Source organism: Somniosus microcephalus, chromosome 3 (genome assembly GCF_052327205.1).
Source record: "Somniosus microcephalus isolate GS21.2 chromosome 3, FLI_Smic_1.0, whole genome shotgun sequence".
In the NCBI taxonomy this organism is placed as follows: Eukaryota; Metazoa; Chordata; class Chondrichthyes; order Squaliformes; family Somniosidae; genus Somniosus; species Somniosus microcephalus.
The window spans coordinates 281,552,244-281,565,638 of record NC_140989.1 but is presented as its reverse complement, the minus strand read 5'-3'; the positions used below and the strand labels follow the sequence as shown (position 1 = coordinate 281,565,638).

The 13,395-nt window shown below is 43.9% G+C and overlaps 1 protein-coding gene across 7 annotated transcripts in view; it reads left to right on the top strand.

Annotated features, from left to right (window-relative positions):
• kifap3a (kinesin-associated protein 3a) overlaps positions 1-13,395 on the top strand; it is a 249,575-nt gene that overhangs the window by 98,628 nt on the left and 137,552 nt on the right. For 6 of the 7 annotated variants that reach the window (XR_015077662.1, XM_085982637.1, XM_085982636.1 and 3 more), the window contains one exon: positions 10,014-10,114. The exons of the other annotated variant lie outside the window; for it this stretch is intronic. Coding sequence is in view for 5 of the 6 variants with exons in the window: in XM_085982637.1 (XP_085838763.1) it covers positions 10,014-10,114 (101 nt within the window). In the remaining variant the exon portion in view is untranslated. The remainder of the gene's footprint in view (positions 1-10,013; positions 10,115-13,395) is intronic. 7 annotated transcript variants of the gene reach the window in all.

The window sequence follows — 13,395 nt, the reverse complement described above, 5'->3', positions numbered from 1 at the left end:
ACAGCATCGGACAAATTCGAGGAACAGCACCTCATCTTCCGATTAGGCACTTTACAGCCTTTCGGACTCGATATCGAGTTCAACAACTTCAGATCAGAACCTCGGCCCCCATTACATTTTTACTTTTTTTTATCCACACCTTTGTTTTGGCCCTCCTCCCGTCCCCTCTTTTTTTCTCTCTCTCCCACATGGCAGCTGTCTCCCACTCTGCCAGCACATTTCACACCTAATCGAGAGCCGTCTTTTGTCTCCACTAGTCCTATCACCATCTCGTCTCGTTTTGAATACCTCTTAATGTCTCTTCTCTTTTGTTCTCTCCCAGCCTGGCCTCTCAATCTATTTCATTTCCTGTGCCTTTCCAGTCTTGACAAAGAGTTTGACTCGAAATGTTGACTCTATTTCTCTCTCCACGGATGTTGCCTGGCCTGCTGAGTTTTTCTAGCATTTTCTGTTGTTTCGGATTTCCAGCATCCACAGTATTTTGCTATCGGACAAAGTCAGCATGGATTTACAAAAGGTAAATCGTGCTTGACTAATCTACTGGAATTTTTTGAGGATGTAACTGGTAGAATAGATAAGGGAGAACCAGTGGATGTGATGTATTTGGACTTTTAGAAGGCTTTCGATAAGGTCCCGCATAAGAGATTGGCGTGCAAAGTTAAAGCACATGGGATTGGGGGTAAGGTACTGACTTGGATAGAGAACTGGTTGGCAGACAAGAAGCAAAGAGTTGGAATAAACTGGTCTTTTTCCAAGTGGCAGGCAGTGACTAGTGGGGTACCGCAGGGATCGGTGCTAGGACCCCAGCTATTCGCAATATATATTAATGATCTAGACGAGGGAACTGGATGTAATATCTCCAAGTTTGCAGACGACACAAAGCTGGGTGGGCGTGTGTGCTGTGGGGAGGATGCCGAGAAACTCCAGTATGATTTGGACAGGTTGGGTGATTGGGCAGATGCAGTATAATGTGGAAAAATGCGAGGTTATCCACTTTGGTGGCAAAAAGAGGATGACAGATTATTATCTGAACGGCAATAGATTGGGAAAAGGGGAAGTGTAACGAGACCTGGGTGTCCTTGTGCACCAGTCGCTGAAGGTAAGCATGCAGGTGCAGCAGGCGGTTAAGAAGGCAAATGATATGTTGGCCTTCCTAGCGAGAGGATTCAAGTACAGGAGTAAGGATGTCTTGCTGCAGTTGTACAGGGCCTTGGTGAGACCACACCTTGAGTATTGTGTGCAGCTGTGGTTGCCTTATCTGAGGAAGGATGTTCTTGCCATGGAGGGAGTGCAGCGAAGATTCACCAGACTGATACCTGGGATGGCAGGAATGACGTATGAAGAGAGATTGGGTCGATTAGGCTTATATTCGCTGGAATTTAGAAGAATGAGAGGGGATCTCATTGAAACTTATAAAATTCTAACAGGACTAGACAGACTAGATGCAGGAAGGATGTTCCTGATGGCGGGGGAGTCCAGAAGCAGGGGTCACAGTCTAAGGAATAGGGGTAAGCCATTTATGACTGAGATGAGGAGGAATTTCTTCACCCAGAGAGTGGTGAACCTGTGGAATTCTCTACCACAGAAGGCAGTTGAGGCCAAATTATTAAATATATTCAAGAAGGAGTGAAGGGTAAAGGGATCAAGGGATATGGGGAGAAAGCAGGGACAGGGTACTGAATTTGGATCATCAGCCATGATATCATTAAATGGTGGAACAGGCTCGAGGGGCCGAATGGCCTACTCCTGCTCCTAACTTCTATGTTTCTATAAAGCAGTCTGCTTGAATGCCAGTTCATCCATCAGCCTAAAAATTCGCCACCGGCGTACAGTGACTACAGAGTTTACTGTCTAAAGGATGCACTGCAGCAACTCGCCAAGGCTTCTTCGACAGCACCTCCCAACGCCATTACCTCTACCACCTAGAAGGACAAGGGCAGCAGGTGCATTGGAACACCACCACCTCCAAGCTCTCCTCGAAGTCGCACACTATCCCAACTTGGACATATATCGCTGCTCCTTCATCATCGCTGGGTCAACATTTTTGAACTCCTTCCCTAACAGCATTGTGGGAGCACCTTCACCCCGCAGACTAGCAGTTCAAGAAGGCGGCGACCCATCATCATCGAGGGCAACTAGGAATGGGCAATATATGATGGCCTTGCCAGCGATGCCCACATCTCGAGAATGAATTAAAAAAAGAAAATACTTGTAATGTAATAGCACACTGTACATTTCAGAATGAATAAGAAAATATTCGGATGCTTGCAAAAATTCCAAGTACAGGAAAATATAATGTGCACTCTTTGGCAAATTTTTATTGGAACACTAATAGTTTAAAGAAATGCTTCAGATAAGTGGCCTTATTTTTAATTTATTTGTAGAAATAAATCCTTTTAAAATTATTCTCCAGTTAAAAATAGTCAGTTATATATTTCCACTGTCTTGTAGTTTCCAACACTAAGGTAAGGTTGTGTTTCCAATTGGGTGTTCAGTCTTTTCTCCCAACACACTCATGCTCATTACAGTACCTTCTTTGAAGCAAATGGTGAGGATTTTGATGGGAGCTGAAGTTGAAACATAGTTTGTGTGCCAAATCTTGATTATTACACTGTAGCTCATATTGGGAGATCAGCTGCTGTATAGTAACCATTTATGTTAATATTTTAAGAGATTTCCTCTTTCTTTCAAAAGCACTTAGGAGCATTATAGTTATTCAGCCAGATAGCGCTGCATTTTTAGGCATATTGTGAAGCAGCAAGCTTTGAAAAGAACAAAAAAAATGGTTTTGAGTGTTTAAAAGATTGTGTTTTATTTCTGGAATGATTAAAACTTGTTTTTACTAAGTGGAAGAAAGCAAACTTTAAATGAGGTGTATGGATAAGAGATTAAAAAACAGAAAATGCTGGAGAAACTCAGCAGGTTATGCAGCATCTGTGAAGAGAGAAACAGCGTTAACGTTTCAGGTCGATGACCTTTCGTCAGAACTGGAAAAAAGTAGGAAATGGAACAGATTTTTAAGCAAGTGAAGAGGCGGGGAAAGGGAGGAGGGGAATGAAAGAACAAAATGAATTTTGAGCTTGGCAAGATGCTGAGCTCTTTTTCCGCCGCCTTCGTCTCCATGCCCACTTCTTTGGCCAGGAGTCTTTCCCCCTGCACGGCTGACCCTTTCTCCCGCTTTCAGAATCCTCGTTCCACCTGGACCCCTCCCTCGATCTTTTCATTGCAAACTGCCGGCGTGTAATCGGCCGTTTCCATTTCTCTGCTCCCCTCACTCACTCCAACCTACCTCCCTCTGAACTTGCAGCACTCCATTCTCTCAGATCCAACCCCGACATTGTCATTAAACCCGCTGACAAGGGTGGTGCTGTTGTTTGGCGAACCGACCTCTACTTAGCAGAAGCTGAAAGCCAACTCTCCGACACCTCCTCCTACCTCCGCCTGGACCATGACCCCACCACCGAACATCAAACCACCGTTTCCAAGACGGTCACTGACCGCATCTCCTCTGGCGATCTTCTCCCCATGGCCACCAACCTCATAGTTCCCCAACCCCGCACAGCCCGCTTCTACCTCCTTCTCAAGATCCACAAACAGGACTGCCCTGGTAGACCCATCGTTTCAGCCTGTTCTTGCCCCACAGAACTTATCTCTTCCTATCTCGAATCTTTTTTTCTCCCCTTGTCCAGTCTCTTCCCACCTACATCCGCAACTCTTCGGATGCCCTCTGCCACTTTAACAGTTTCCAGTTTCCTGGCCCCAACCGCCTCTTTTTCACTATGGACATACAATCCCTCTACATCTCCATCTCCCACCAGGATGGCCTGAGGGTGCTCCGCTTCTTCCTTGAACAGAGGCCCAACCAGTCCCCATCCACCACCACCCTCCTCCGCCTGGCTGAACTTGTTCTCACATTGAACAACTTCTCCTTTGACTCCACTCACTTCCTCCAAATCAAAGGTCTGGCTATAGGAACCCACATGGGTCCTAGCTATGCCTGCCTTTTCGTGGGATATGTGGAACACTTTGTTCCAGTCCTACTCAGGTCCCCTCCCTCACCTCTTTTTCCGGTACATTGATGACTGTGTCGGTGCCGTTTCCTGCTCTCGCCCTGAACTAGATAATTTCATTCACTTTGCTTCCAATTTCCACCCTTCCTTCACCTTCACATGGTCCATCTCCGACTCTTCCCTTCCCCTCCTCGACTTCTCTATCTCCATCTCTGGGGATAGGTTATTGACAAACATTCACTACAAGCCCACTGACTCCCACAGCTACCTGGACTACACTTCCTCTCACCCTGCCTCCTGTAAGGACTCTATTCCATTCTCCCAGTTTCTCTGTCTCTGCCCTGACGATGCCACCTTCCATACCAGTGCTTCTGACATGCTTTCCTTTTTCCTCAACCGAGGATTCCCCTCTACCGTGGTTGATACGGCCCTTGACCGTGTCCGTTTTATCTCCCGCACTTCTGCGCTCACCCCTGCCCCTCCCTCCCTGAACCACGATAGAGTTCCCCTTGTCCTCACCTTTCACCCCACCAGCCTCCACATTCAATGGATCATTTTCCGCCACCTCCAGCGGGATCCCACCACCAAATGCATCTTCCCCTCGCCTCCCCTTTCAGCATTCCCTCCTCGACACCCTTGTCCACTCCGCTATCACCCCCAACACCTCTTCCCCCTTTGCCTGGCACCTTCCCATGCAAGCGCAGGAGATGCAATATGTGCCCTTATACCTCCCCCCTTCCCACTGTCCAGGGCCCAAAACACCCCTTCCAGGTGAAACAGCGATTTACTTTTACTTCTCGCAATTTAGTATACTGTATTCGCTGCTCACGATGTGGTCTCCTCTACATTGGGGAGACCAAACGCAGATTGGGTGACCGCTTTGCGGAACACCTCCACTCAGTCCGTAAGGGGGATCCCAAGCTTCCGGTTGCCTGTCATTTTAATTCACCGCTCCACTCCCACTCGGACCTCACTGTCCTCGGCCTCTTTCATTGTTCCACGGAAGCCGAGTGTAAGCTCGAGGAACAGCACCTCATCTTTCGATTAGGCACTTTACAGCCTTCTGGACTCAACATAGAGTTCAACAATTTCAGATCATAACCTCGGCCCCTACCACACATATATATATATATATAATCCACACTTTTTGTCTGTGTCTTTTTTTCTTCTCCCCCACATGGCAGCTGTCTTTCATTCTGCCAGCGCAATTTACACTTCGTCTAGAGCCATCCTTTGTTTCTTAACCTGTCCCATTACCATCTCCTTTTGCCTTGAATATCTCTTAATCTCTCCCGCCTTCAATCCTATCACAGACCTTCCCTTTTGTTCTTTCATCCCCTCCCCCCTTTCCCCACCTCTTCACTTGCTTAAAAATCTGTTCCATTTCCTGCTTTTTTCCAGTTCTGATGAAAGGTCATCGACCTGAAACTCTCTTTCTCTCTTCACAGATGCTGCCTGACCTGCTGAGTTTCTCCAGCATTTTCTGTTTTTATTTCAGATTTCCAGCATCTGCAGTATTTTCTTTGTGTATGGATAAGAGAGCTGATTAGCAGAGAAACTGCTCTTTTGAAAAGTACCCTTCAGCGCACAAACATAATCTCCTCACCATCTGAGTCGCGATGTAAAGTTGTGCTTTCTTGCATTCAATTTGTGGATTACAGAAATCAAACATTTCATTAGTTTTAAATCTGGCTATTTTGATACATGGCACTGAAATGAAGTACAAAATGTTGGGCTTATGTCGTGTTAAATGAGGAACAGAATAAAGTAAATTGAGAGGACAAGGAGAATTCTGTGTTTCCTCCTGCCTAAACTCCTGAGCGCTCAATGAGTGAATGAAGTTATGGAGTTCCGTATAATACACATGGAATCTTCCCTGTCCGTTTGTAAGATTGCAGTTTGTGGAAATCTGTATCTCTTCTGTTTTAGAACAGCAATCAAACAAATTAAACTCTTGATGAGCTTTATATTGGGAAGTTTAGTTACGCGCAAATCTATTTTTACAATGTACAAATGGTCTTGGGAATTAAGGAGTTTAAAAATGGCCTCGCTTAGGTTTTTTTTTCGTAGGGGGTGGATCCTCATTTGAATTGAGCAGCTTCACATAGCGAAATGACTTCACATAAATTAATACTAAAGATGTACACTTTAAATGATTTCCTGCAGTGAAAAATGGATTTACACGGAACAAAATCTATACCAAGATGATGTATTCATTTTTTGTATTCATACAGTACAAATGTCAAACATGTTTTGTGATGCATCCCAAAATCTGTTCCCATATTTCTCACATCTCTAATCGGGTTTCTGCCCTTGCCACAGCAATGAAATGGCCCGAATCAAAGCCACAAATGGCATCCTCTGTGAACTATATTATGCTGCCTCATTCTTCTCGATCTTGTTGCAGCCTTTGACACAGTTGACCACACCATCCTCCTGCTATGCCTCTCCTTTGATGTTTAGCTGAATGGGGCTGCCCTTGCCTGGATTCACTCTTAGCTATTCAGTTGCACCCAGAGAATCTCCTGCAATGGCTCCTCTTGCTGCCACCCCCACTGTTACCTCTAGAGCCTCCTAAGGATCTATCCTTGGCCCCTTCCTATTTCTCATCTGCAAGATGTCCTTTGGCAGCATCATCTGAAGACATGGTGCCAGCTTCTACATGTCCGCTGACAACACCAAGTTCTACTTCACCACCACCTCTGTACCTTGCCACTGCATCTGTGCTGTCAGAATGCTTGTCTGACACCCAGTCCTGGATGAGCTACAATTTCCTCCAATTAGTCATTGGGAAAACCAAAGCCATTGTCTTTGGCCATTGCCACAAACTCCGTTCCCTCCCCCTCTCTGGACTGGCCCCCTCTCCATCACAGAGACTACCTACTTCCACCTCCGTAATATCTCCCCTGCCTCAGCCCATCTGCTGCTGAAACCCTCATCCATGCTTTTGTTACCTCCAGACTCGACTATTCCAGTGCACTCCTGGCCGGCCTCCCATTTTCCACTTTCCATAAACTTGAGCTTATCCAAAACTCTACTGCCTGCGTCCTAACCCGCACCATGTCCGCTCACCCTTCACCCTTATGCTTGTTGACCTACACTGGCTCCCAGTCCACCAACGTCTTGATTTTAAAATTCTCATCCTCATGTTTAAATCCTTCCATGGCTTTGCCCCTCCCTATCTCTAACTCCTAGAGCTCTACAACCCTCCAAGAACTCTGCGTTCCTCCAACTCTGGCCTCTTGTGTAACCCCCACTCCCTTTGCCCCACCATTGAAGGCTGTGACTTCAGCTGTCTATGTCCTAAGCTCTAGAATTCTCTCTTCAAACTTCTTAGCATATCCACCTCTCTCGCCTTTAAGATCCTCTTTAAACCTACTTCATTAACCAAGCTTTTTGTCACCCATTGTAATATTTCCTCCTTGAGCTTGATGTCAGTTTTTGTCTAATTACACTTCTGTGAAGCACTTTGGGACATTTTCCTACATTAAAGGTGCTATATAAGTGCAAATTCTATGAATAATATGAGCAGCATTTACAGATGTAAATAGTGCACTGTATCTTGTGTACTGTATTAACAATCAGTGATTTAAATTTATAGTTATCTGCCTTACAATGGCCATTTGCTTAATTTCTAGGAGAACTAACCAGCTTTTGGATTGTTATTGGGAATTCTTCAGCTTTATCCATTTACTACAGAATACAACCTGTAGTGAATTTATCAAGGTGCAGGATGAAACCCAGTTGTGGATTACACTTGTATTAACAGGAAGTGGTGTAGTGCTGATGTGAGACCAAATATTAAACTTCAATCCTGTTATGAAGGAGACATGGAAAGTTAATAAATGGTGTTGCCTTTGCAGCATTTTATCAGTATTTATACTTAATTGTGCCTGAGTCAGTGCTGAAAAAGTATTGAAAATTTGTACAGCATTCGACCATTGGAACATTTCTGATTGGTTAAATTAACACTTCACTTGCCAAAAAGAATTGGACTGAAAAAGAATTTCATGAATACTCCATGCCACAGCATGTTTTTCCACAGTGTAGATAATGTTTATCCACAGTGTAGAGCCCCTAGTCCTAACCTGCAAACTGAAGTTTTACCTGTGTGGTATATTTCTTGTCAGCCCTTCATCTCATCAATGTTTGAGTTCAATTGCAAGACTATAATAGCACTTTAGCTGGGACTGGGGAAAGCTGCTGTTAACAGGAAATGTGATGAGTTTGACACAAATTCTGCTTGTTTCATACATTCTGCACTTTTCTATTGTCAATTGAAAACTTTTTTTTCCAGTATTTTCTTTCTTTCAGTTCTTCGGGTTGCAATCATGGCACTGGTATTTATCACAAACATAATGTATTGGTATGAAATTTCCCTGCCTGCTATGTATCGTAATATGGAATGCATTCCAGCTTGCTTTATCTTAAGGAGAAGGTGGCTTGCTAATGACATGAGGCTGAATTGAAACAAGTACATTTTTGATGCCATTTTGAGATGACAAGTTCCGAAGGGTATCGCACTCAACATTACATTGGCATTTGCACTGCATGACATCTGAATAAAGTTCATTAGTGTTTATCAGGGGTTTATCTCATTGGGGCCTTGGCTCTTATATAGATTTTTAATAGCTCTTTAGATGGGACAAGGCAAAACTCATTACAGTTAGCTGTAAACACAATAAATACTTGCTACACATTATTTACCCACCTTTGTAATCAGTAAACTTCTAATAATTATTTGTGTAAAGTATAATTTTAGGAGGCAGCACCTGACTTCTTTTGGAGAAAAAAACTTAACTTCTCGAAAGTGTTAAATATGACCAAATGTTAGCATATTATGATTTAATGTAGCAATTATTTATAAAACGAAATGACTGTAGGAAGAGATCAAGTGAATCTGAAATTGCGAGTAATTTACTTCCATGTTACCAACCCTTAATACACTTTCAGAGGAAAAGTGTTAAATTTGGTAATGTAACTTAGAGGCTACAAAAAGAACTAGAAAAATAAACAAATAGACATTCTCTAATGAAGGGTTGTATACATGCATCCTAATCCTAACCCTAATAGGATCATAGGAACAGGAGTAGGCCATTTAGCCCCTTGAGCCTGTTCCGCCATTCAATTAGATCATGGCTGATCTGTCTAACTCCATTTACCTGCCTTGGTTCCATATCCCTTAATAGCCTTGCCTAACAAAAATCTACCAATCTCCGTTCTGAAATTTTCAATTGTCCTAGCCTCAACAGCTTTTTGAGGGAGAAAGTTCCAGATTTCCACAACTTTTTGTGTGAGGAAGTGCTTCCTAACATCACCCCTGAACAGTTAGCTCTAATTTTAAGGCTATGGGCCCTTGTTCTGGACTCCCCCACCAGAGGATACAGTTTTTCTCTATCTACCCTCTGAAATCCTTTAATCATCTTAAACACCTCAATTTTAGATCACTCCTTGATATGCTATACTCAAGGGAATACAAGCCTAGTCTATGCAACCTTGCCTCATAATTTAACCCTTTTAGCCCCGGTATCATTCTGTTGAATCTGCGCTGCACCCTCTCCAAGACCAATATATCCTTCCTGAGGTGCAGTGCCCAGAACTGAATGCAGTACTCCATATGCGACTACTGGGGCATAACACTCCCGTTTACACTACACAAGCATTGGCAGAGTGCATTATTCCTCTTAATATACTGCAGGTTAAATCCGATGTGCAGTGATTATACACAGATATGATCTTTTAATGAGGATGTCACTCATCAACCAAATGTCAGCCAGGAAATCCTTCTGGGGTGCCCAGAACAGAACACAGTACTCCAGTACTATAAGTAAACAGCAATCAAAGTTTTGTTAAGAACACACCATTTACAATGGACACTTTAACAAAATAATTTTTTGAATTCTTTTACTATGCTTATCTTAGAAAGTGTTTGGAAAAGGAAAAAGCCTGAGATTTTGATGAAAGTGACAGCATTATCATTTTATTTCATCTTTTCTATTTCAGGAATTGAAAACCATAGACAAATAGTGATGTGTATTCTGTACCATGTCACCATGGATGATCGCTTCAAATCCATGTTTGCATACACTGATTGCATCCCACAGGTAAAAATATCTGCATGACCAACTAAATGAGTCTCTAATTTGGCACTTTCACGAATGGATAACGGAGAACAATACTGTTAAAATATACATCTGTTTCATTTAGAAAATACGACTATAGATAGATATATCCATACTTTGCGAGAGTGATTTATGTGTATTTCCTCCAAACTACTGCTTATGGTGCACTCTTATCTAACACTGGTTGGGTGACACAATTGCTGAACACTTGTGTTCTGTATGGAAGTGTGTCTTGGAGCTCCTTGTGGCTCGCCACTTTAACTCCCTCGCTTTGGCCTCCGACTCAAGGTTCAAGAGCAGTGTCTTATCTTTTGTCTAGATGCTTTGGAGCTCTTTGGTTCAGTCCTGACTTTATTAACTTCAGACCTTATTTTATCCTCCATTTTCTTTACAACAGAATGTGATGGTAATGTGGGCAGATCTGTCGGCATTTGGGAGGAAGGTAGGCAGGTTGATCGGGGTTAGACTGTTCATCAGAGCACCATGTTAGCGGCTGGGTCTGTGCCTGTTTCTTTTCTATCTGTACTACTTGACCCACTGTGGCATTTTAATTTCAGACCTCTGCATTTGCAGCGGTATACACACCCGAAACATTAACTTGTTCGTTCTTTTTACAGACGCTGACTAACTTGGTCTGTATTTATAGTATTTTTGTTTTTATTCCACTCTTTACACTGTACAAAGTTCTTGAATATCCCAGTTTTTATGAAACTTTCCTTATTAAGTACAGGTTATTTTCATGTCATTTTATCCTTTTGATTATTGTCTTGGTGTCTAGCCCTGAACTCTCATCTTTCTCCAGTTTCTCACCAATCCCTCCTCATGACCTCTCTGCATCTTGTCCATGAGACCTGCTTCCTCGACCCTATGCCCACCAAACTGCTGACCACCCAGCTTCCTTTTCTGGCTTCCATGTTAGCTGACATTGGTAACGGTTCTCTCTCCTCAGGTACTGTCCACCTCTCCCTCAGATTTGCCGTCATCACCCTCGCCTCAAAAAAAACCCTTGACCCCTTCGTCCTTGCAAACTACTGCCCCATCTCCAACCTCTCCTCTTCAAAGCATTTGAATGTGTTGTTGCCTCCCAAATCCGTGCCCATCTTTCACACAACTCCATGTTTGAATCCCTCCAATCAGGTTTCCGCCCTGCCACAGTACCAAAACGGCTCTCCTGTGACGAAGGTAAACTATCCCTCCTCGTCCTTCTTGACTTGTCTGCAGCCTTTGACACTGTCGACCACTCCATCCTTCTTCAACGCCTCTCCACCGTCGTCCAGCTGGGTGGGACTGCACTCGCCTGGTTCCATTCTTATCTAATCGTAGCCAGAGAATCACCTGCAATGGCTTCTCTTCCCGCTCCCGCATCGTTACCTCTAGTGTTCCCCAAGGATCTATCCTTGGCCCCCTCCCATTTCTCACCTACATGCTGTCCCTTGGCAACATCATCTGAAAACACAGCGTCAGTTTCCACATGTACGCTGACGACACCCAGCTCTATCTCACCACCACTTCTCTTGACCCCGCCACGGTCTCTAAATTGTCAGACTGCTTGTCCGACATCCAGTTCTGGTTGAGCAAATATTTTCTCCAATCAACTATTGGGAAGACTAAAGCCATTGTTTTCAGTCCCCGCCACAAACTCCGTTCCCTAGCCACTGACTCCATCCCTCTCCCTAACATCTGTCTGTGGCTGAACCACACTGTTCGCAACCTTGGTATCATATTTGACCCTGAAATGAGCTTCCGAACACATATCCACAGCATAACTAAGACTGCCTATTTCCACTTCCGAAACATCGCCCACCTCCGCCCTTGCCTCAGCTCATCTGCTGCAGAAACCTTCATCCATGCCTTTGTTACCTCTAGACTTGACTATTCCAATGCACTCCTGGCTGGCCTCCCAGATTCTACCCTATGTAAACTTGAGGCCCTCCAAAACTTGGCTGCCCATGTCGTAACTCGAATCAAGTCCCGTTCACCCATCACCCCTGTGCTCGCTGACCTACATTGGCTCCCGGTTAAGCAACGCCTCGATTTCAAAATTCTCATCCTTGTTTTCAAATCCCTCCGTGGCCTCTCCCCTCCCTATCTCTGTAATCTCCTCCAGCCCCTTCAGGTGATTTAGTAATATTGCAGAAACATCTCCACCTTCACTTTGGGCTCCTTCATGATTGAACTGCCAGTAAATATTTGTCTTAGTGAGCATTAAAAAAAAAAAAATTCTAAATTTCTCTTACTCAAGTGAAAAATTCTAATTTTCATCAATGAGGAAGCAAACTTGGGTACCAACTAGGTTAGACGTTCTTGCTGGAAAAAAACGGCTTGGGTGACTTGGGTGATGCTGTGTGTTCATCTTCGGGCAGTTCTCACTGCGCTCTCTATCAGGATGACCACTTTGTCATGAGCAATGAAGCAGTCTTCAGCAGTGCTGCAAAATCTGTATTCCACTGAGGCCTGTCATGCATATTAACATTAATTGGATTTTGGGCCTAAATCTTCCAGGATGATGAAGGATTCACTGCAAGCAGTAACGACAACTTGTACCTCTGTAGTGCCTTTAATGAAGTAAAACGTCCCAAGGTGCTTCACAGGACCGTTATCAAACGTAATTTGACACTGAGCCACCTAAAGAGATATTAGAGCAGATGAGAGGTAGGTTTTAAGGAGTGTCTTAAAGGAGGAAAGAGAGGTGGAGAGGTTTAGGGCGGGGATTCCAGAGCTTGGGCCATTGCAGGTGTTTCTGTGGGAGATGGAGAAGCAATCAGTCGGACCCAATCCTGTCCTCGCCCAGTGCATGTACATGCACATTTACTTTGGGGAATTAATTGGATAGCAGTCGGGAGTGATTTTTCCTCTCGTTTAGAGGCACTGAAGCTGACAGTAGAACACTTACTGCCACTCCACCTGTTATCAGTTAATTTACGCATAGAAGTTGCAATGCGGAAACAGGCCGTTTGGCCCAACTAGTCCGTATCAGTGGACCTAGCACAGATAGGGAATCAAATTTGTTGTACGTCATTTACATATGTGTAAAAAGGAGAAATTAGTTGGTGTTATGTACACTATAATAGACAACACCTTGTATTTATATAGCGACTTTAATGTAGTAAACATCCCAAAGCGCTTCACAGGAGCGTTATCAAACAAAATTTGACACCGAGCCATATAAGATGATATTGGGACAAATGACCAAAAACTTGGTCAAGAGGTAGGTTTTAAGGAGAGTCTTAAAGGAGGAGAGAGGGGTTTAGGGAGGGAATTCC